Genomic DNA, 23,795 nt, shown 5'->3' with positions numbered 1-23,795 from the left:
ATCTCTCTTCTGCCAAAAAGTGAAGCCCAGCACGACAGTCTTACATGAGCTGCCTGAACCCGAGCGCAGGGCCGAGACAGAAGGATGCACTTAGAGAGAGACAAAGCAGATGAAAGTTAAAGGTTGCTGCTGATAGATGAGGATAGCCACATCAGGATAGCTGGGACGCTTGCAGATAGCCTGTCAATTACTGCGTACCAAATGTTACTGACAGATAGATGGGAGCCTATCCCAGCTGTCACACGACGAGAGGCAGGGTGCATCCTGGACAGGTTGCCAATCTGGCATCAATTAACCCAACTCCACACAGAAAGGGCCTGGGAGGATGCTGGATTCAAACCCAGGACTTCTGATACAACACGGCTGACCTCTGCACCACCGTCCTGCCCCATATTACCCAGAGACCGTATCTAGATCCTGACTGGCAAAATACCAGCACTGATTGTGTTTGCTATATGTTGGAACACACACTTTCAAACACTCTTCAGGTTTAGTGTGCTGAACAGAAAGACACTGGATATATATATAGTATAAATGTCCACCAATGGCCTAAATGGTAGCACTGGAAACAAATACAACTCACAAACAAGTCCGAAACACCAACAGATGAGATAAATAGATATGGAGAGATATTCTGTGAGCGATTTCTAGGATTTTGGGATTGATCCTCGCCTCTGCCAACCTCCTTCTGGACTGCATTAGACATGGTGCTTAGATAATACACTTGTGGGGATGAGGGGAAGAAGCAGCACGGTGGCACGGTGGTTAGTACCGTTGCCGCACAGCAAGAAGGTCCTGAGTTCAATTCCAACATCAGGGGTCTTTCTGTGTGGAGTTTGCATGTTTGCGTGGGTTCCCTCCGGGTACTCCGGCTTCCTCCCACCGTCCAAAGACATGCAGCTTGTGGGCACAGGTTAATTGGAAAATCCAAATTGTCACTAGGTGTGAATGAATGTGAGTGCGAATGGTTGTCTGTCCCTGTGTGTTGGCCCTATGACAGACTGGCGACCTGTCCAGGGTGTACCCCGCCTCTCGCCCTATGACAGCTGGGATAGGCTCCAGCGCCCCCCGCGACCCTGAAAAAGGATAAGCGAATGGATGGATGGATGAGGGGAAGGCGATCCAGGGAAGGTGGAGACAGAGAGACCTGAGCATGGGAGATTTTTGTTTTCTGAGTTAATTACCACTGCACCAACAGAATCCACCATTATAAACCGCAGAGGCGGTTTATAATAAATGATTTACAACTACACAATTAAATGTTCATCTATAATTTAATGATAGTGGCCAATTAAATTTTTCACCTGGAGTTCATACACTCTGTCAGTTAAACTTTAATGCAGACTTCTGACCAGTTGCATAATAGAAAACACTTGGCAGTCTGCTTCAGCTACAATCTCAAGTAGACGTGCCCTTAAGGAGGACTAATTATGTTCATTTCCAGCTCCATATTTTTATTTGCTAGATTAGCTGTGGTTCCAAGTTCAAAACAAACCTTATTGATCTTATAGGGCACCTTTGTGCAGAGCCTTTGCTACTTGTCTGACTGAAGCACGCTGTTCCAGCTCCTCCTCTTTTGTGATTGGCTGCCCCTCATTGGCAGGTTTGAAAAGCAAATAGATGTGGATGCTGTGGACCAGATGAACATAACTACATTCATATTTTATCGAGCCGACAGTAGAAAAATAATGGTCTGAAACTAAACAGTTAGCTTGTGGCTCACAGGGATTACTTCAAATTGTTGCCATGTTTAAAAGCGCATCCACCAGTGTACAACTGTGTAAATATAACAGAATAAAAGCTGCACAGGCCATGTTGTATCTTTAGAAGATAAAACAAATGCTTTTGTCTCAATACATCAAGCCAGTGTTTCTCCATGGCAGTTAGAAGGATTATTGTTGACTTCACTGAACTGAAAAGAAGCTGAAGCATCGTGGATATAAAGCAATGCATTCTGACTTAAGATACAGCACACACTTTGTTTACTGGATTTTAGTGTATTTATAGTAAATCCAGCAACTGCACTTGACTGTCTTTGTATCTTATTTTATTTTCTTTAGACTTTAGAATAGATCTGAGTTTGCTGAAAGTGTCAGCAGTCGTCTTCTGTTTGACAGGAATTATATTGACAGGAATAAAGTAACGTATTCTTGCACCAAAAAGCTATTAGCTGAAAACTTGGCACCAGCTACAGGAGATGAGCAGAATCTGAATGTCATGTCAAACAAAGACCCGACACAGGTCCTGTGCGATGCATCTGGCCCTTCAGATGATCCATCTACTGTTCATTGAAGCCTCATCAGAAATGATCTCAGTGGAAGGACAGCTGTCAAGAAGCCCTTCTAAAGGAAGGGAAACCGAGTTAAAAAGCTGAGGTTTCTCAATTCACACAGGAACTGGACTGAAAATCAGTAGCAAAAGATGTGATGCAATGATGCCTTTAAATGTGAAACTTTGGGGTTTTATCCTCAGTATGTAGGGCGGAGGTCAGGACAGCGATAGAGCCATCTGTAAAACACGGTGGAGGCTCTGTCATGGTTTGGGGCTACATTTCTGTCAGGGGTGTTGGAGCGCTTGTTAAAACTGATGTTTTGAATTATACAGATTTTGTTATATACAGAAATATCCAATAAAAACACCATTAGCACAAGTTACTAATGAATGATGCGATTTGAATAAAGCACAGGTTGACCAGTCAGTCATTTTCTCTTTTAGATTCTTTTATTTAACCAATGTTACATTAAACTAACATAAATAAACATTTTTATGAACAAAAGGCACACAGTTCAAATATAAACAAAGAACGCCTGTACACCTTGTCTCAAAAACAAAAAGAAATTCTACCGGCTCGGTTAGAGCAATCCGAGAGAGATGAGTTTCAAGGGGGTTTGTTGACAGAACGCTACAGCGCTGCCGCCGTTGCAGCAGCATTATGTCTCAGCATGACGTACACGCCTCAGCCCCTCAAAGGAGCCTAAGCGGTGGGCACAACAGCTAAAACGGCATCCGGGAGCAGCACTAGCGTCACGTGAATCCTCTGCCATGAGGTTAACAGTATGTGGAAAGTCCCTCTGAAACTCACATCCACCTCTGGTAAGAAGAGGCCACAAAATAAATGTCTGTTAAACTTAAAAGATTCATACACTCAGCACATATACTTGAAAATGGGCCGGAGGCTGGGTAAACACTTTAACAGGAGGGTCAGGGTTTCCAACAGCTTCTCTGTGGAAGCCTCTGATTGGTCTGTTGCCGCTTCCTCAAAATAATAATGTGGCCAGGTGGTCATTCACAGTACTGAGAGGACGCCAACTGTCTACTACAGCGTTTGTCCAGTGGGAACCACGATCATGTACAAGTCAAAATTACCCAATTAAATTTATTTATTTATATAAGCGCAGGTTCAGAACAACAGTCATCCCAAAGGCGCTTTATAATGTAAGGTAAGGACCCCACAGTATTACAGAGAGAAACCCAACAGGCTCTCGTTAGCAAGCACTTGGCAACAGCGGGGTGGAAGAACTCCCTTTTAACAGGAAGGGACCTCCATCAGAAGCAGGCTCAAGGAGGGGCAGCCAGGCTAGGCTAAGTGTGGGGGTGCGGGGCTAGATTTGGTTTTACCTGCATCTGCTCCAAATAAGTACATTTCCTCTTTTTCCAAAGTGACGATAATCACTTGTCCACAGCAGACAAAGTGTGCTATACGAGTCCACTCAAGTCTGTTGCAGCTGTTTTCAGTTGTCATCCACCTCTGAACAGTAGATTAAAACAGGTGTGTCCTTTGCTAGTCCAGTTTTGTCCAGATGAATCCGGTCTGTTATTCCTTGATGCAGTCCAGGCTAGGTGGATCCAGCTGACTACAGACCGGGAACACCGAGTATTTGCAAACATTTTTTTAGTCTGTTTCGACTGGTTTCACCTTCAGTTGGATTAAATTTAGTGTAACAAACCGATTACAATAGAGTCTGTTAAACCAAAGTGGACATATCTTTTCTTTTTAATTGGTCTTAATTGTTATTTTAAAGTGGCTGTAGATGAGTAGATCCACTCATCTACAACCTGAACAGACTCTGCACATTAAGTGTTTGCAAATACAGACACCGCGTTGCAATCTTGGCTCAGACAGCGACTGTACTGGGCACCTCCTCATAGTGAATGATGAAGTAAGGGTAGCTCTGGTCATCATTGAAGATGACAAAGATCTGGGGGTCCATCCAGTTGTCCACGCAGGAGTCGTAGAGGTCACTAGAGGCGTCACGAGGGTTGATAGGTGGAGGCCGTCGCATGGAGGGATTTCCTACAGTATACCTGTGTGAAAACAAAGAGGACAACAGAAAAGCTCAGTTAAGGAGCTGGGTCTCTGGAGTTACAAGATAATAATTTACCACACAGAAATCTAAATTTCAAGATTACAAGACTGCCGTATCTTTCGCCACACTTTATATAATATAGCATGTAGCGACTGTATGAGATGAAACTGTGCACTGTAGGCGGGTTGTTTTTCCTCGCTTAAATATTCATGTCAATCCCCAAAGACCCGTCATCCATCAGTCTCTGTGCTGCTTATTCGGGGATCATAAATAAGACAAAGGCAGCGGGTAGAGACGTGGAGTCTGTGTTGCTGTTCGGGTCTGACGCTTATGCTGTGGAACAGATTGGACCCAGGTTTACAGACAGAGTGTTGTTCCTAAACCGCCACACAATCCCCTGGGTGCACCACACACTCTCTGCTGCAGCAAAACAAAGCCGGCAACGTACGATGGGCACAGCCAAATCAGCTGTTTTACATGTGTGGCTCTACATTTGACTTGCATTTTAAAAGGAATTTGTGTAGCATGACGATAGTATGACATGAAAGATGGTTTATGGAAAAGAACCTCCGGTTTCTCACGATCCAAATTGATGCCGATGTGTTCTGTAAATCCAAATGTAGAAGTACTTGAGCGTTTGTGAGAGACGGGGGTCAAAAAGGAAAAGTTGTTTATGCAGAGCCGTGCACTGGAGGGAACATACTTGTCAAACACTGCAAACGGTTCATTAGGGACGCTAAACCGCGCAAGCCAGCGATAAACCCAGGACACATAAGGCCTTGATTTAGCATTTACCAAACTATGTTCTTTCCGACCTCCTCTAAACCAAAGCAGATTTACATCTAGCTAAGATGTAAACGGGGAACAATTAAACAAAGCAAAGCACTGTGAGTGGTATAAGTGGGGGCCATTGCTTTAGAGGCACATAAATCACACGATTAAGCCAATATAGTCCCAGCAATTTAACCTAAATGACATGTTATTTTTCCCCTCCAGATAAATAAAACTCCACCCATAACTGGAGATGTTTTCTTATCAGTGTCCACACACGCATGCACGCACACACCTACCTTCCAGTGAGGACTTTGGCCAGGAACATGCAGTGGACTCCTTTCGGCGAGCGTTTGGAGAAGTTGTGCGAGTAGACAGCTTTACGGGCAAAGTAGGATCCCTGTCCGAACATGGTGGCGTGTTTGCCACAGACTCGGGGGTCGAAGTTGTGCTTGCAGATGCCCTCCACCACGTCGGCCGAGGTGCCGTGGAAGAGGTGACGCTCGCTCAGCTGCCGGTCCCTCTCCGACATGCGCCGCGACATGTACTCCTTCTTCCTGTTGGAGCAGAGGAGGCGAAAGGGGATTTGTCAGCGATTCATTCATTTCAGAAAATAACACACAGACTGTATTGATGAGAAAATACGACTTAACACTAACTGTGACCACAACCTTGCTTCCACTGAAACTGTGGAAAAACGCAGTCCTGAATCTGGTTCTTGCGCAACGATCGGTACAGTGACGCTGTAACGCGCTGCTCGTTTTGAAAGTGTTTCAGGCCAGAAAGGCTGTGACCCTGGCATGACCTCCCATGATCTCTCAGCTTGTTAGTGACACACATCCAAGTGCGTGCGTGCACGCGCACACACGCACACACACACACGCACACACACACACACACACTTAATTTCCAAATTTAGAAAAGAGGTGATAAACGCTCTCTTTTCACATGAACATTTCACAAGTCATTTGCGTGCAAATACACACACACGCACAAACAGACAAGCAAACAAGCAGTTATGGGTTTCCTGTCATAACCAGAGTGTGGGAAGAGGAACTCTACCGACATTCAGAGGGGGGCAACACTTTCAAATTCAGTGACACGCACGCACAGAAACACACACCTTCAGTCATTTTGAAACCGTGTGGTACCCGTGTGGGAGAGTATAACTGTCACAGCTGATAGGCCTTGCCCTGCACTAATCACAGCGGTTAGCCCTGTGTGTTGAAGACAGGAACATCATCATCACCAAACATCTCTCCATCTGCTGTTTTCACACACCACTGCTGACTCGTTCTCACGAAGTCCCACACAGCTGCTCCCATTTGGCCTATTTTCTTTCTTTCTTTCTTTCTTTCTTTCTTTCTTTCTTTCTTTCTTTCTTTCCTCCCCACTCTTTACATTTTTTTACATTGAACCTTTTTTTGATTATCGTTTCAGTCTTAAACGTTTTAGACTTCAATAACAGATATCTGAATAAAAAGGCTTAACACCCAGTCTGCACCGCAACAGCAAAGTCTGTGAAACTACCACCGTACTCTGGTGCAACTTCAGCAACACTATGGGTTCATTATATAAAACACAGATCGTTGCTTTTAACATCAATACTTATTTTATGTCCTCAAGTGAGGTCAAATCTCTCGACTGTCAAAACAAGTTTTGAAACTCGTGCCTTTCTCATGACATTGTAGATGTTGATTATTTCAGCAGAGCTGTGCTTGACAACACAACCACACATGCATCAAATTCGGATGCCACAGCTTTCCCACAAAGCATGAAAAAAAAAAAAAAAAAAAAAAAGAAGCTACATGCAAAAGAAATTAATACATGCAACCCTGCCAGCACACTTACTGACAGAAAAGTTTCCTGGTGTCATGGTTAAAGTTTGTAGGAATTATACTCTATAATAATCTGCTTCTCCTCTCACCTCTTATACTTCTCCCATAGGAAGGGGTTCTGCACACGTAGGATCTTGATGATCCTGAACTTGGTCTCCGAAACCGTCTTGTGGAACAGGCTGTACACCGTCCTGTAGCTGCGGTCTTCGCGGGAAACCGGCACCCGAAGGAAGTCCTGACTCATGGTCATCGGCAACCACGTTTCAGGAAAAAGGCTGGGTGGGTTGGTGGTAGTTGGCGAGAGGGGATATGACGCAGGAAGGTCCATGGACAAAGAGGAGGAGGATGATGATAATGAGGAGGAGGAAGAGGATGATGAGCAGGATGAGGAAGAGGACGACGAACAGGTGAGAGGAGATAGAGAGAGGCCGCTCAAAGTCCTAAAACGAAAGAAAGAAAATAAAGCGTTAGATTTCTGACAGTAGTGTAAGAAATATCATTAATGGTTACTTATTTCCTATGTTAATAGCATATTTAGGGCATATACTGCACATTGTATAGACATATATATTTATATTCAGGACAAACCAAGCTACTGACAATAGGCTGTTTGATTATCAAACTGAATGGGATAAAAGACATTTTATGAATTTGCAAGTTGCTTGATCAGACAAAACAAACATTTATACACATCAGTTTTGGCTCTGGGAAGTTGTGATGAGGTTTATATGAAAAATATTCAGTGCAGTTCGAATTTCTATACTCAGATCTGCAGGCAAAGGGACGTTTTCGGTTTGTAGCCTGAGTACTACCGACCAATCACATATAAGAAAGCAGCTGTAGCTGTATGCTAATTCTGTCACCTTGAATAAAGTATGATTCATTTCATTTTACATGCAATATAAAGTCATTAAAAATGTTACTAGGAAGTATTATGTAAGTTAGGACTAATTAGAGGGCAGTGAGATGATCTTACTCGCATGCAATCTTATAAATAACTAGACTACGCAATTTCTGGAGAAACTGTGGTGGGATTGTTGCTATGAGTGGACTCAATCTGTAGCTTGACTTCAGTGCAGCTAAAAAGCCAGAGATAAAGGGGTTGGCTAACAGAGTTGAAGAGAGATGGCTCATAAACACAAGTGTACTGTACCTGAGATAGCAGCTACCTGGTACATAATGGGATTACTCTGAGTGATCCCATTATGTACCAGGTAGCTGATGGCTCATAAACACAAGTGTACTGTACCTGAGATAGCAGCTACCTGGTACATAATGGGATTACTCTCAGTGATCAGAATAATTTCTGTCATACTGGTTTTGTATTTAAAGTGTAGTCACCCTCACTGTTCAGGGACATTTACCTTGCTGTAGTAAAGCTGTCCCTCCGCAGTACGCAATCATTTTGTGCGTGGGAAAATATTTACAGTTAAAAAAAATAAAAAATAAAAATGATTTCTGAAAAGTGTGTTGATGAGGATTACACAATATAGACAAAAAAGTGTCACCCTGAAAAACATCCCACGCTGTACTTGAACCCTCGACCTTCAACATACAAGGGACAGAGTGAGAGGTAACTTAGCCCCTAAGCCACTGAGGAACATGTGACACAGGAGGGGCTCTCACCAACTTCAATTGTTTTGAAGTATGGTCTGTTTACAAAAAAAAAAAGACAACAACAAAAAATATCAATAAACTGCTCATAGTTGAGAATCCGCATTGTGAAAAGGCCTCCACACGATGCTCAGAAAGACCGGACAACTGTGACTGGATCAGAAGTGCCGATTACTCTGATCAAGTGTGCTTCACAGAGGGATGATAGTTGCTGCCCTTTATTGAAACCTCATCTCTTTTCATCTGCCTTTATCCATGCCTGCTGAAGGTCAGTGAGAGCAGCTTTGGAGGAATTTACAGCAACCAAACCATCACCTAATGGCACCCCAGCACACTCCCCATCTCTCCACCTTCCTATAGCTGTGCTCCCATATGCCTACAATCAATACCCCCCCCCATACACACACCCAAAATTCCCCAAGAGTGAAACAAAACTGCCCGCCTGCCTGCCGCAATGGACTAGCATTTCCACGAGCGCGCTCTCTAAAAATCATCTGCCACTGACTGTCAACAATGACATCACCGCACAGGGGAGCAGAGCAGCTCCTCAGCAGCCGTCAGCCATCACCGACCAAACAAAACAACAGGACTGCGCGAAAATGAAACCCAGACACCAAACAAGACAACAGGGAGGCGAAGTGAAGCAGAGACAGGAGCGAGAACAAGACACGAGGGGGGGGGGAATAAAATGCCCATTGTGGAGCTGTCAAAAAGTGACAAAAAAAGAAAACTATTACGTCTGGCATTTGAGTCGGTAACAGTAGTTTGGCTGTCAAGTTATCGCCCTCCAAGTGTAAATGCTGTTAGTGCTATCAGCCATAAGAAAGTGAGTGTGTGTGTGTGCGCGCGTGTGTGCGTGTTGTCAGGAGACTGTGATCAGAGTGACTCTAAGTCGGTGCGACAGTTTTTCTCATCTCCTTTCTCTCTCTCTCTCTCTCGCTTATCTTGTCTGTCCGGTCTCGATCTCTCCCCCCTTCCTCCCTGAAATCGATGTCTCTATTCCCTGTGTGCTTTGAAGAGATCACAGACAGCCTGCTGCAGAAAACAAGTGTGAAATGAAAAGGGACAGATAACACGAGAATGATGGACTTGGGGGAGAGAAAAGAGTGAGGAAAAAAAGAAAAGGAGGAAGATTAGGGGCAGATAACAAGGGAGGGAGAGAAGGGAGGAGATGGCTGAAAATAACACCGGCAGAGCAGAAAGAGATGACAGAAGGAAGGCGGGGGGAGAGCGGTGGGGAGGGGAGTGAGGGGGAAGAGTGCCAATCAAGCTAATGACCTCAACCTCCAAGCTCAAGCACAGATTGTTCCTGATAGACACACACACAGACACACGCCAACAAACAGTTTCAGGTCACTCGAAAGGACACCGGACAGACTGACAGCCATTCCTTTACACAAATAAAATTCCCATTTTATTGGATCGCCTGGCTAGAAGCTTTTTTTTTTTGGTGCCCATTGTGTGACTGTGATCAGACAAAGTAATTAACTGAAGCTCACACACACACCAAATGGATGACAACGTCCCATAACAAGTCACTCAATCCAAATTCCAGCTCCCCACAGGAACATTTCACACTCCTTCACTCACCAACTCCACTCTGCTGTGCACCCAGTCTGGAAACCATTTAGACCTCATTCACTTCCTCAGCTGTGCTCTGCATCTCCCTCCTTCTCCCTCTCTCTCTCTTTTCCTTCTCTCCTTTTCTCCCTCCATCTCCTGCTCTCCATTTTGTCTTCCCCTGCCTGTCAGGGCCCCGGTAGGAACAGCTCGTTCTAGCGTTCGCTCTGTGTGGGAAACTGGCAGGACACCGCTACAGCAGCCTGCTCGGCAAAGGAAGTGAAAGATTCTGCAAATGGGGTGAAATGACTCCACTTGTTTCCAATCTGGTATCACTTGTTTCAAAAATAAGACCCGAGTGCTGCGAGCCAGATCACTTCACTGCTATAAGGACAGGAAGTTGACTGAGCTAAAGAAAGAATTTTTTTTTAAAAAAGAAAAGAGGGGAAAGAAACGCATTAGGAAAGGTTTGCTGGATCTGGAGCGCTAATGTTTTGCTTCTTTTCACCCTTTCCTTGATTTCTGCCTCTGCCCCGTCTCTCGACTTGTCTCGTCTGTTCTCGTTCGCCTCCTTTATCTCATTTTCCCGTCCATCTGCTTCGCTCTGCACAGGACATCTCCCCGTGTCCCAGTGACTCTGTTTGACGTGCCAAAAATCTGTGCCGTGGTAAGTGGTAAAGATGGGAATGTGAATACAGTGTTCAGTATTCAACGCTGACTGTGACATTAACATCATGTACCGACCTCTGTGTGCCTGCAGCGTCTCCAAACTACAAATTCAGGATGCTCAGGGAACACAGAGAGCCACAAGAAGATGGCGTGTCAGATACTCAAGAATCAACTTTGTGTGCGAGTGACTTTGCACATGTTGCCAGGGACTTTTTTTGTGTTGAACGCAGAACTTTGTTCTAAAAGTCAGTGTTGCTTCATGTGCAAAATACTAAATGTTCTCTGATCTAAGTGCTAAACGATTTAGACAGCTCTGTTGGAAAGTACAAAGGCAAGCCAGCAGGGAAAAACAGAAAAGCAAGGCTATTAATCTAGTTAATGACTGCTACCTTTCAAATGAGAACTGCTACTATTAATTAGTACCAATACTAAGCTCTGGAAAAAGTCGTTTTCTGGCATTACTTACTATTAAGCTGGGTGTATCTTGGCAATAGTCATTATGTGATTAACAGCTTTGGCCTCAGAAGCAGTCCTTTATTTAAAGTCTGCATCACAACAACCGTCACATTAGGTAGTTCAGAACAGCCACCATACTGGGTGTATCACTCCGCCCAATCTAAACTAAGCCTAATGCCAGCGCAGAGTACAATACAGTTCCTATGAATACAGTAACATGTTCACAAAAACGAGTCTCTGCTTACATTACTGCGAGCGATGCTCTGAGAGCAAATCCACTAAGTCACTGTGGAGACATCTCATCTGTGTTGTTGTTTATCTGCTCGAGCCATGTTTTCACCATGGCCAAAACCTCAACCTCTGGATCCAGCTTTAGCTCTATTAGTGCTCACCTCCTAACCACAAAAAGCAAAGCCGTAGTTAGATCTAATATCAGCCATGTTTGCTTACTGTAGGTGTGGTGTGAGAATCACGGAGGACATGAACATGGGCCGCTTCTTGATCTGACGTCGGAACCCGAAGACTGCGTTCTGCTGGAAGCCCTCCCTGATGTTGAGGATATACTGGTTCTGGAGCGTAATGAACCTCACCTCCTTAAGACCTCTCGAACTCGCCTCCTCTATGAGCTTAACCACAGGCTGTGGAGCAGAAGGAAAGGGAGGGAAAACACATTTGTTTACCATTTTCTGCAGGTAACTTCTGCATTTTTCCATTTTACCTGTAAATCAAATGTGGCCATTGTAAAGATGATAAATAAAAGGTCACACATGGATAAAAAGCTGTGTTACAAAAGCAAGTAGTTTGTGTACATGAGAGCTGTTTTTCTAAATACACCCCATCACTGGACAACTGATTAATGTGGGCGAAGCTAATGTGTCTGGCATCCTGTTCGCAGAGCCTGAATGCACCCGAACACACACAAATAAATGCACCGAATGGCTCACCTCGGAGTATTCCCTCCAGCCAAAATTGTCTCTGCAGTAGTACTTCCACACTGTGTGACAGCTGGGGGTGGGGTTTGGGTTCATCGCAGGCAGGGGTAGAGGGCTGGGGGGGGTGCTCAGTCGTCGGACGCAGTCAAACTCGAGGTCGCACACTCGCATCGTCCCAAAGTCTAGGGCAAACACTCGACCCCTGCAACACAAGGTTTGAAGTCATTAGAATAACTACGTAGCTAAGCGCTGCAGTCAGCAATGCACATTAACCCGGACGGCTCGCACACAGGGCTGTGGAGTGATGACCTTGTTGTTAAATGGTCACAGTTTATATTTCCATTAGAAGCTCTGGTACAAAGCACGAAGCTGTTGATGGAACGTTAACTTAATCCGTGAGCCCTGGAGCAGGATGATCAAACCTCTACTTAGTCCTTTATACTGAGCTGCATAGGGTGTAAATTTAAAGTAAATGACTTACAAATGAAAAACAGAAAGCCATACATGACAACTGTGCTTCAAAGTGCCCTTGAGCAAGTTACTAGGATTAACTTTACTTTGACTTCCCCATGGAACCAGCTCATGGGAACAGCTCTCTCATTATGTACAACGATGGCTGACATGGCTCTCAAATCTTTACAGTAAGTAACCAAATAGCTGCCTAGCAAATTTTATATTATATAAAAAGATAGGTTAGCCCTTCCAAATCAAAACATCAGTAAACATCAACAAAGAAAATACCAGAACATTTAAAAAAAAAAAAAAAAGTTAACCAAACAAATTTAAAAATGTGAGTTTTTAGTTGTTTTGTTCTGTGTGTGTGTTTTTTTAAAGAGATCACCGAGTCCACAGATCTAAGGCTCTCAGACTCTGTAGCTCTCTCCCTCTGAGAGAGCTACAGAGTCTGAGAGCCAATGTTGAAAAAGCTGTGTCCTTTTCAGCCTCGTATGATACGCAGCCAGCAGGCCCTGATCACATGACCTCAGGGACCTGCTGGGGACATAAGAATGTAAAAGTTCACTGATGTAAGCTGGTGCTTGTCCATCTACAGCTCTAAAAGTCAGAACCAGTCTTAAAATGAATTCTGCATTCAGTGGGGAGTTAGTGCAGCTGCAGACGATTCGGGGAGTTTTTGCTTTGACAAGTGAACAATGAATTACAATAATCTAGACATGATGATAATAATGATAATAATCCAGCCCCTGCTCTAAAGCCTTGCTATTTCGAGTAGCAAACAATCAGGTTAACCTACAGAATAATGATCTAGTAGCTGTAGGTGGTCAGTGAATGCACTTCAGCATAGTACAGTAGAATATCTAAACACAGAGTTACCATCTGCCAAAAAATAAATAGGGGAAACACATAATCTTTTCACGCCCATACAACCTCGCCTTAACCCCTCTCTGTCCCAACACACGCGGGTCAAAACACTGTTGCGTGCATGTCTGAGTGTGTGCATGTGCATCAGTCGCGCTGCATTAGTCCTCCCTCGAGCCTCTGGCAAATCCTTTCTGGGTCAGACATACCACTTACATAAATGTGGCCAAACACACTGCCATGCTATGGCAAGGACACACATATACACGATCTATACATATATTTAACACACTAAACATGAACATGACACTACAGCCATAGAAGCGGGCACATTGCACGATGATGTTAATTGTCTCATTGATTATTAGTGAGAAGCTAAGTGAATGTAACACGAAAATGTTAGACTGTGTGTGTGTGTTACTTTAAATAAAGTACACTACACAGTTTAGAGGTTTCCCACTGAAAAACAGAGAAGTGGAGCAGCAGCAGTAGCGTTGAAACCTCCTTATAAGTTCAACAGCCTGAGGCAGTGAAACCTCGTATTATAAAGGCCGAAGAGAAAACAAGTCTTCAGTTTCATCCACTAAGTGCAGGTACTGGCTGCTGGGGTTACTGGCACACACACCAGTGTCTCACAGGAAGGTGATAATGAGAGGCCCCGTCTCGTTTTCTGAAAACTCGCATAAACACTGACTCAAATGGTAGTTACATACCCTAAATTTACATCTGTATTTCTGCAAAGTCATACCGCGAACACATCTCTGGAATAGGAAGTGAAATGAGAGTTCATGTAGAGAGCACGTGCAGAAACAAAACAGTAACTGAAGAGTGAGTCACTGATAATCAGATCACCTGATTACCAGAAACACACAGAGAGAAGGTGCAGATAATCCCTGTGACTTTCTGAATTCTTCTCAACTAACGGAGACGCATTTCAGTTTAAAATGGGAAAAAAAACAAAACAAAAAAAATGAATAGCTGTATTAATGTGAAAGTGAAAGGCAGAAATGGAAGAGAAAAACAGAACAACAATGAAAAAAGGTGCAAGGGAGTGATGATACAAAAATAAATAAATCTGATTTTCACTGATGCTGATCTTTAGTTTCACCCTGTCCTGCACCTGTGCGCTCTCCTGTGACATGTTTTCACGGTATCGGAACAGAATGTTTTTCGCCTGTGACGGTATGTAATGATGACGTGTGTGTGTGTGTGTGTGTGGCTGACTAACAAACCATGCACAAGTGTTATGAGAAAATGAACTTGAGCTTTCCATCCTACCTCACTCATTACCACAGTGTCGTTACTGATATGTTTTCATTTAAAAGCATGCTTGTTATATTTACGCCTCAGGTCTTTACTACTCTGGTCTACTAGGACCTCTAAAAAGACTGTTTGAAAAGCCTCTGACCCAGTTCTGCCTCCATCTCACTCTACCCCTTCCAACCATGTGTCATGTCATGTGTCCTACTTCACTACATCCATGAACCTCCTGTGAGGCCTCCGACCAATATTTCCACCATCTCCACAAACCACCTCAGCCTTGCTTTTTCAACCTTGTCATTTCAACATAAAACACTGATTGGAAATTTTAAAAAAGGATGTAGCCTCTGTATCTACCTCTCACACATCCTACTCTCTCCCTCCCCGCTGCACATTCAGACAAATACTGGAGTCTCCGGAGTTGATTATTTCCAATTCCTTTCATATAGCCCCTTCCTCCCCCATCTAGTTTGCCCCATTTTAAAAATAAAATTCCAGCAGTTAAATTAAGTGAACTGAGATTTGGTGAGACGGCCAATCAAGAGTTGGATAGTGACCCAAAGCACGCCCACTCTAGCAGAGTCAAAGACCATGCTGGAAATGCAGGGCTTCTCAGTTGTTTTCCTGGCTAAAGTTTGGTCCTTTTACAGCATCCTGCCATGCGATTACATTTGTTCCTGACCACCGAGAACACTCACGTTAACTTTTATCGAGTGGAAAAAAAGTTAGCTTGTTTATATTATGTTAACATAGCTGTGTCGCTAGCGGTTATGTAGCACATAATTATATACCAGCTAGCCAAACTTCAGTAATCCTACAAACGTCACTGCTGTTTAGTTTTCTGTCTTCATTTATGTTGGAAGTGATAACAGAGCTGTACGTTTTAATTTGTTTCCAAAACCCCGCAGTCAGGACATGCTATATTGTATTTAGATAGAAGCTAGCGAGCTAACTTCCTGCTACCTTCTAACTCCGTTAAATGTCATAAATTCCGTTTTCATGGATGCCTGGATGTTAAACTCAATTGTTACACCTGGTAGAGCAGAACGCTGATAATTTTATTAAAGATGAAAGACTTTAGACAGTTTTTCAACTCTCAGTAATGCTATACTGATCGTTTGATATATGGACCTGCAGCGGAGTTTAGGCCCAGACACGGCTAGTGACGTCAGACTTAACGACCGGATAAAGGTTACGAACCCCCCCCCCATATGCCTATAGCACACACACCTTCAAACTTTCTCATGACTACACACCAAAGGACCCACATTCCAACATCAGTCATGCTATTGTGAACATCACACACTGGAGGAACACTCGTCTATGTACGTGCACACACACACATTCTTTGGACAGATTCATGTACATACACGCAAAACTTCATCCAGTCACGCCCAGATAACTCAGTCAAGCAAATCTGCTGACGAACACTTCTTTTACACATACACAGAACCTTGATGTCATGTGCTAGTGTTATTTCCTTGTATTCACAATCCAGTTATCTATTTAAATAGGCTTCATTTGTTCCTGTTTTTTAGCTTTACAGGCAGTGAACACACAACAAAGTCACACACAGAACAGGAAGAAGCGCATACTCGCGTCACCTGCACGTCCTGGATTTTTCCAGTATGAGTGTATCTGTCCACATAATTGAGCTCATAGCTCAGGGTGTCCTCTCTCAGTCCTTTAAGCCTCTCTTTTGAAAATATTAAAGGTGCCCAGCCTATAAAGAATGTGAGGCTTTAAAAAAAGGAGATGAAAAAGGGGGAAGATAAGCAAATGAGTTTGGAATTTAAATCAACACTTAATTAACACTTGAGGGAGGAGAAGACCAGAGAAAGAAAAACGGTTTGAAATCACGGGGAAAAGGATTCTGCTTGAGAGCACTGGGATATCTCTCCCACCTCTTTGGGGCCCTTCAGGGAAAAGTAAGGAATAAAGAAAAGGAGCGAGACAGAGGAATAAAAGGGAAGAAAATGGGCACGTCAAGGAAATGTAGAAGACAAAAAAATTAAATCTGGTGTGGAATTATTATGAACAAAAAATAATTAAATTAAATAAAAGGAGGTGGAGCTGGAATTTAAAAAAAAAAAAAAAAAATGGAGGCAGACTCTTGAGTAATGAGAGGCAGAGCGACACAGACCTCACCCCTCTGATTCATGGCGTGATCTGTCTGACACATTATATCCACACAAACACACATCCAGTCTGACTATCTTGACACTGCCTCTACTCTCACAAACAAACACAGCTCACGTAGACACAATCATCCTTGATTTTCTGAGATTCATGAAACACATCAAGGTAACACAGAATCCCCTGTGATAGAAACACAAAGACACACTCACACACAAAGACACACACACCTTGGTGTCAGGTTGCTCTGTCCTTGGCGCTCAGTGACTCTTTATGCCAGTTAATGACAAGCAAAGCTTTTATCACATGGTTAACCAAAAAAAGGCCTGTCTTTATCTCTCTCTCTCACACACACACACACACACACACCTTTACTGCAAGATGTCAAGTGCTAAAGTTCCTCCTTAAACAGATATTACAGGAAAAAGTTTGTATTTTGTTGTAAGTAACGGTTGTCACACAATCAGCTTGTAAAGTGAACACTATTCCTCACTCTCTCACACACACACACACACACACACACACACACACACACACACACACACAGGGCAGCACAAATGAACAACTGTACGGTGCAGGATTATTACAGTATAACTTTTAGAAGCAATGACTGTGACATTCCTCTTCACTGCTGAGTTCATGACTAAGACGGATTAACCGGACTTCCATTCCTGCTTATCATATGGATGGGATTAACCTGTGTTATGGATCACACACACACACAGCTCAGCACAGAACACACACTCACACGCCCTGTAGTAGGCCATGCAAAACATAATCAGATGGAGATATACAAAAGCAGTCGTGCATTTTCTTTCCTGCCACACACACGCGCGCCCAAAGGCCGAATGGGCCTGCGTCTCCATACCGACGGCAGAGCTCGTTAAGTCATCTGCTCCTCTTTATACTGCTAACGATGTTATCATTTGGCTGCCGTAACCACGGTGACGCCTTCCACCCTGTGTGTGCGTGAGGCTGCTTGCGTGCATGAAAAGACAAGCTGGGTTGCATCTCTAAAGAAAGACGATCAAAAGAGCTCTCACACACACCCAGTGCTACACAAAGCTTTGAGCAGTTGGCTGAATGAGCTGATTTGTGTCGACGCTGCACGGCTAACCGACTTTCCCCCAGTTTGTGTGTCATCACTCGGCAGGCTGCTCCACTTTCAGAGCCCCCGACCGATATTAAAGTTTGCCCATAGTGCACATAATCGAATCTGCCAGAGACGAGCTTATTTACGGTCCTTACCTGTGGTGTAAATAAAATCTACAATGGCCCACCTTAGAAAAAGAAAAAAAATCTAAACAAAACAAAAAAAAAACCCCAAAAAAACCAAAAACCCAGAAACTGGCCACTGTTTACTTCCTGCAGATAAAAAGCTAAACACGCAAGAAAAGGACATATCTGGGATCATGTGAAAATGTTTTACGTTGTGTTTTCAATCAACCATCCACAAACAGTCAAACCTGTTTTAAGGGTCAGGGTTGGAGAATTCCTTTTTAGCCAAACTAAAAATGTATCCTTTGCTACTTGGGTATATTCACTTAAAAAAAAAAAAAATGGCAAAGATATATTAATGAATTAGCTTTTAACAAAACTCCAGTCATCAGAAGAGACAGCAGAGTCAGACTAAAAAAGAAAACTGACTGAAATGCCTCAAAGTATTTTTTTTATGTAAAGAAAAACAAAAACAGTCATTACAGGATTATGCATATGATACAGAACTTCCACATATACACATTGAAAATGTGCTGGTAAAAATTTAGTGGCGTTTCTGGTTTCCACTGCAGTTTCTGTCAAGTGAGCCAGATGGTCCTGTCTTACTGTATGAGACACACTCAAAAGGCCTCTGAAGAATCTGGGTTGACACCACCAGGTGCATATCCTGTTTGTGGAGCAATATGCTCTTTGCATAGTTTCAGCAGAAAACATGAGTCAACAAGTCAAACACACACACAAAAGTTGGTGCACACCTCAAAACCTTTGTGTGTGTGTGTGTGTGAGCAGCGTCCACAAAAGCATAAAAAAGAAAGAAAAACACATAGGTGCTTAAAGGGCTTTAAATGTGAGTGGGGGTGTGGATAGGGTTAATGCCTTAAGATTACACTATACTGACATAAAGTGCACTTGTAATTAGATCCACATAATGACATGAAAATGAGGGGAGGCCTCTAACTCGCGAACACTGCAGAAGAGATTGAAAGCTTAGGGTCAAACCTGTGTACAAGTACCCTTTGTGTGTGTGAGAGTGTGAATGTACTTGCATACAGTACAGTTGCACAGGAAGCAGTAGATGCTCCTTTGTGTCACCCCAATGGGTCTTGCCAAGTGCTTGTTTATCTTGTGTGTGGTGTGAGTGAGGGAGAAAAAGACGCTTATCTCCGTCTGCTAAAAGGCGAGCGTGAGAGCACTGCGAGTCACTTTGCTTCCCTGTGCAGTTTATTCGTGCGAGTGTTTGCGTGCCAAGCAGTGCGTGTGTGAGTATGGGTGCGAGTGTACACAGTGACGCGCACGCTTATGACCGAGGGAAGAAGAGAAGCTGCCAAGTGCGTCTGTGTCACTGACCGCACAAGGCAGCTGGGGGTCACGCAAGTTCACGGCTTTCTGCAACGAGTGCTATAAAAAAAAAAAAAGAAAAAGCCTCGCTTTTGACGGCTTTCTGGCCAATCACAGATCTGGGTTTGGAAGAAGGGAAGTGCAGGAAATAGATAACCGATATCAGGGCCGTGCCTACACAAGGGCATGATAGCTGTTCAAATAAAGAGATACAGTAGATGCAGGTGACACATTAACTAGAAGGACACACGGACCATGTGCATTATAAAGCTGTGAAAGCAACAGTCAGCATTGGGAGGACCAGTCACTTGTCTGCAGTCCATCATCCACGCATGTACAGAACAGCTGTGCAGTGTTTTCAGTTTGTCACCGGTGGCAAAACCAAAGAGGAAACTCAGGTCTACAGTTTCCAACACTCTGAACCAGAAGTGGCTTAGACTATCACTTGCATGCAGCCTATCAGATTACTGCACCATTGTTGCTATGTCACAAATACCCATCGATCTAACACACAGTCCTTTCAGCAGCATGTTCAACACCAAATGGACTGGGGTGGTGGCAGTATTCTCTAATTTCAGCCCCGCTTATACAGAATGAGGATTTGGGTTAAAACTTGAAACGGTTTAATTGTCCACTTATATTGGAAATATTATAATATATATGAAAACAATTGTCAGGAATAAAGAGAAATGCTCAAGGGTGATACTCTTGGGGCATGAATTGTGGTTTCACTTCCTACTTTCAATTAACTGAATGCAAAGTGAATTGTCCCATCACCCACAGACACAGATGGCAAAGATCCAACCAAAAAAAACAAAAACAAAACAGAAATACTTTGATGCTGCTTCTCTCTGTTGCAGGGGTCCTGTATCTAACCAGGGAGTTTGCAGCACATATGCTACTGATTAACACAGAGTACAGGTTGCAGTAAACACTACAGTGGGATACTTACTGATACTTTAGCCTGACTTGCTCATTGTCAGGGTTGCAGTACAGTCTCTCCAGCTGCTCCTGGGAGTCATCTGCTATGCTCTGCCAGGTCTGGCTGCTGCTTTTGCGGATCTGCCAGTGGTAGGGCAGGACGGTGTGGTGGTGGGCACAGTCATTGCCATAAACGCACAGTCCCTGGAGGAAATCCACACAAATGTCCACTGAGTCTGACTGGTGTGTGTGATATTGGAGCTGAGTGAGCAGCTCAAAAACCAGATCCAGTGAGGCCTCTTCACTTTTGTCCTGAAATAGCACTCCTTTGTCAGGCTGCAGGAGGAGGGGGTCCGAGATTCCAGTGCAGTCTTTGACTGGAAGATTTGTTGCCCCAGAGGTTAGGAGGTCGTTGCTTTTGATTGCCCCCTCCTGGTGTGGAGGAACCTGGGGTGCAACTATGGGAGGTATATCCCTGCTGGGAGCTGTTATTGTCACCGCGCTACCAGACTCCCTGAGGCCCGGTTTCAGCTGGAAGCAGTCGGGGGAAGAATCGCTGATCTTAGGTCGCTCCCCTCGCCGAACAGTCTCATCCAGCTCCGTAGTAGTATCGGCTATTTCCACATCAACGTCCTGGGTGATCAACCCAGGCACACCGGCCCCAGCGGTGGCATTGTCAGCGGTGCCCCGGTCTTTGAGGCACACCTGGCCCAGGCAGTTCTGTTTCACTACAGCCGCTGCGCACAAATTCCCCGGAGTCCGGCCCGGCTGGTTCCGGGGAACAAACACCCCATCCCCGGAGACCAGCGTATCTGTGCTCAGCAAAGTAGTCAGTATAGGATCCTCCAGGGCTCGGTGGAGGCATTTGGCATCCAATTTCCTTTGTTTCTTCTTGAAATAAGGTTTCACCAGAGGTATTTTGTCCGAGAGCCCCACGATCTGTTGCTCCGTGAAATCTTCCCCTTCGTCCATATTCAAACTCACATCCAGGGTGATCCCGGTCGGCACACCATCTGCGGATTTCTGGAGAATGTGCAAAGTTTTGTCCATGAGCTTCTGTGAAAGCCCGTCAGTCCTGGGAGAAGGAGAAATAGAAGAGAAAGGGGTAGTCATCAAAGACAACACCTATAATCCTTTAAGCCTAGTTTCCAAGGTGAAGTCATCCTAGCGCATAAAGAAATGATTAATAGTCTGTGTCGCTCGGACGAGGTATTAGCCCATATCATAAACTCATCTTTCCTTTCCTGGAAAGGAAAACCCTCACCCTCTATATACCGAAACGAAACCAGTTCACCCCCCTCCCTCCGCAGACCAAAACTGCTCTGGTCCCAGAATGACCCAGCACATGTTACACCACCACCACCATCATCATCATCATCTGCGGTCATTATAAACCCCAGTCCTTATAGGAATATTACAGGAACAACCTGTTATACAGAGTCTCGTTAGTGAAGCAGCTTAGTGCAGTCAGCAGGCCAACTGAAGCGGAAAAATATTACCTAATCCTACAGCAGGGAACTTGGGCTCCAGCCTCAGATTAATCATAAAAAAAACGAGAACATATAATTGCAGTGTCTTGTGCTTTTTCCTCCTCCTCCTTCTTGTGCCTTTCTTTGGTGTGCTGCTAACGTCATTCCTGCAATTACAGCTGCGTATCCGAACGGGAGCGATAAAATCATCAATGTAACAAAACCTCTCTCTCCCGGGACGGTGTATTTTGATCACGGGAGTCCGATACGCGGCCCCTGCCGTCTACGTGCCGCTCACACGTCGCTGCTCGAGCAACTTTGCACGTACGCTTTACAGCTGACAAATACACACACACACACACAGTCCCATATATACACACAGAGAGACACACTCGGCACCGTAAACGCCGAGCAGCGACAAAAGACAAGCGGGACACCCCGGAGACTTGTTTCAGCGCTCCGCTACACAAACGGCAGCTCTCGTCGTTCTTTAAGCAGAAACACTTGGTCAGCAGACCCGGGGCTCTGCGGGCTGTCCGTGTGAGAGAAACACACAGAGAAGCACTGCAGCATGCCCAGCTTCCCCACAGGACAGCCCGCAGAGCCCCGGGTCTCTCACACCGAGGCGACAAAACCCTACCTGCGCGATAATGTCCGCCCCACTCCCCCCCGGTCTCGACGCTCTTTGGTGGGTAAAATCCAGTGCACTCATCGGAGAAGCCCCGGGGATAGTATTATTATTATTAGTAGTATCCGTGTCCGGGGCTAGACTGTTGTCCGGTTCGGTTGCTCTCGTCCTTCTGTTGTCCCCGACGCGTTCATACTACGTCTCTATTTCATGGTGTCTCCCTTTCTTTGTATCCTTCTGCCGGATAGGAAAAGGCGACTGAGAACAGAAGAGAGGAACGCACAGCTGTGGCGAGAGACGCTGTAACTGACTGCCCTCTCTCCCATCTTTGCACAACCTGGCCCCGCCCCCGTAACCTGTCAGAGGCGGGGTCTCCTCAAAGGAAGGCTGGGCTTCGGCTCGAAGGGAGGCGGGGCCGGAAACGCTGCATGAGAGTGTGGGGAAACCTCAGCGACCCCGGAAGTAGGTTTCTAAAAACAAACAAGCATTAACATACTGTTAAAGTTAATTGCAGCTCGTTGATGGAAAAATAATTAAATAATTTAGATGTATCCATTCCAAGTAAAACCAGTAGATTAATGGTTTAGGTAAAAAAAACTATATACTATATGAAAAGTGCTTTGGTAGGTTGCTGTAGTGAGTTTTGGAGCTATATTCTAAACCCACAAACCAAAACATTTCTATTTCTCCTTATTTTGCGGTTGTTTTAATTACCACAGCTGTGAAATAGTATTCTCCCTCTTGCTGATTTCACTGATTTCATTCTCTTTTACCGTGTGTGTGTCTTTCTGTCTGTCTGTCTGTCTCTTTTCTTCACATTTATCACCCTTACATGTTTTAGATCAACAAACAAATTTATTAAGAGAAAAAAAGGTATCCAAACTAACCTGGCCCCATAAACCTAATAACTGGTTGTGTCAGCAATAACTTTCACAGCAAGAACTGTGATAACTGGCAATGAGTCTTTCACATCTTTTTGGCCCACTCATCTTTGTAGAATTGCTCAGACTCATTGGAGGGTTTTTGAGCATGAACAGCCCGTTTCAGTAAGTGCGAAAGCATCTTAATGGGCCACTCACCCCCCTCCCCCCTTCCCCTTTTTTAAAAAAATATTCAGAGATGGACTGCTGTGTTGCTGTTTTGAATCATTGTCCTGCTAAATAACCCAAGTGTACTTGAGTTTCAAGGTGTGAACCGATGACCAGAGATTCTCTTTCAGGATTTTCTGGAGAGCAGAATTCATAGTTCCTTCAACTATGGCAGCCCCAGACCATCACACTACCAGAACCATGTTTGACTGATGATATGATACAGTTTTACAACAGATGAAATGGGACTCAACCTTCCAGAAACTTCAGTTT

The 23,795-nt window shown here is 44.3% G+C and overlaps 1 protein-coding gene across 2 annotated transcripts; it reads right to left on the bottom strand.

The window, feature by feature from the left end:
* Nucleotides 1-2,699: 2,699 nt before the first annotated feature.
* tiparp (TCDD-inducible poly(ADP-ribose) polymerase) lies at nt 2,700-22,795 on the bottom strand. 2 transcript variants are annotated; one of them, XM_084950446.1, is made up of 7 exons: nt 22,447-22,795; nt 20,369-21,412; nt 12,160-12,349; nt 11,666-11,853; nt 7,006-7,356; nt 5,378-5,635; nt 2,700-4,305 (listed from the first exon to the last, which is right to left on the bottom strand). In XM_084950446.1, the coding sequence occupies exons 2-7, from the start codon at nt 21,385-21,387 to the stop codon at nt 4,116-4,118; spliced, it is 2,196 nt and encodes a 731-aa protein (XP_084806572.1). In that variant the 5' UTR covers nt 21,388-21,412; nt 22,447-22,795; the 3' UTR covers nt 2,700-4,115. The 2 variants fall into 2 exon arrangements, with proteins under 2 accessions (XP_084806572.1, XP_084806573.1); XM_084950447.1 differs by lacking the exon at nt 22,447-22,795 and adding an exon at nt 21,837-22,358.
* Nucleotides 22,796-23,795: the final 1,000 nt, after the last annotated feature.

This window comes from Perissodus microlepis, chromosome 14, assembly GCF_051167445.1.
Source record: "Perissodus microlepis isolate ML-2025 ecotype Zambia chromosome 14, ASM5116744v1, whole genome shotgun sequence".
NCBI classification, from domain to species: domain Eukaryota; kingdom Metazoa; phylum Chordata; class Actinopteri; order Cichliformes; family Cichlidae; genus Perissodus; species Perissodus microlepis.
The sequence above is the reverse complement of the archived record's forward strand: the minus strand, read 5'-3'. Positions and strand labels throughout refer to the sequence as shown.

What these genes read in the sequence shown, in the direction of transcription:
- tiparp (XM_084950446.1), bottom strand. Translation starts at nt 21,387, where the DNA reads ATGGACAAAACTTTGCACATTCTCCAGAAATCCGCAGATGGTGTGCCG. An exon ending in ATTCTCACACCACACCTACA is followed by an intron (nt 7,357 to 11,665) that starts GTAAGCAAACAT and finishes CTTTCGTTTTAG; the next exon opens with GACTTTGAGCGGCCTCTCTC. An exon ending in CTATGGGAGAAGTATAAGAG is followed by an intron (nt 5,636 to 7,005) that starts GTGAGAGGAGAA and finishes CTGCTCCAACAG; the next exon opens with GAAGAAGGAGTACATGTCGC.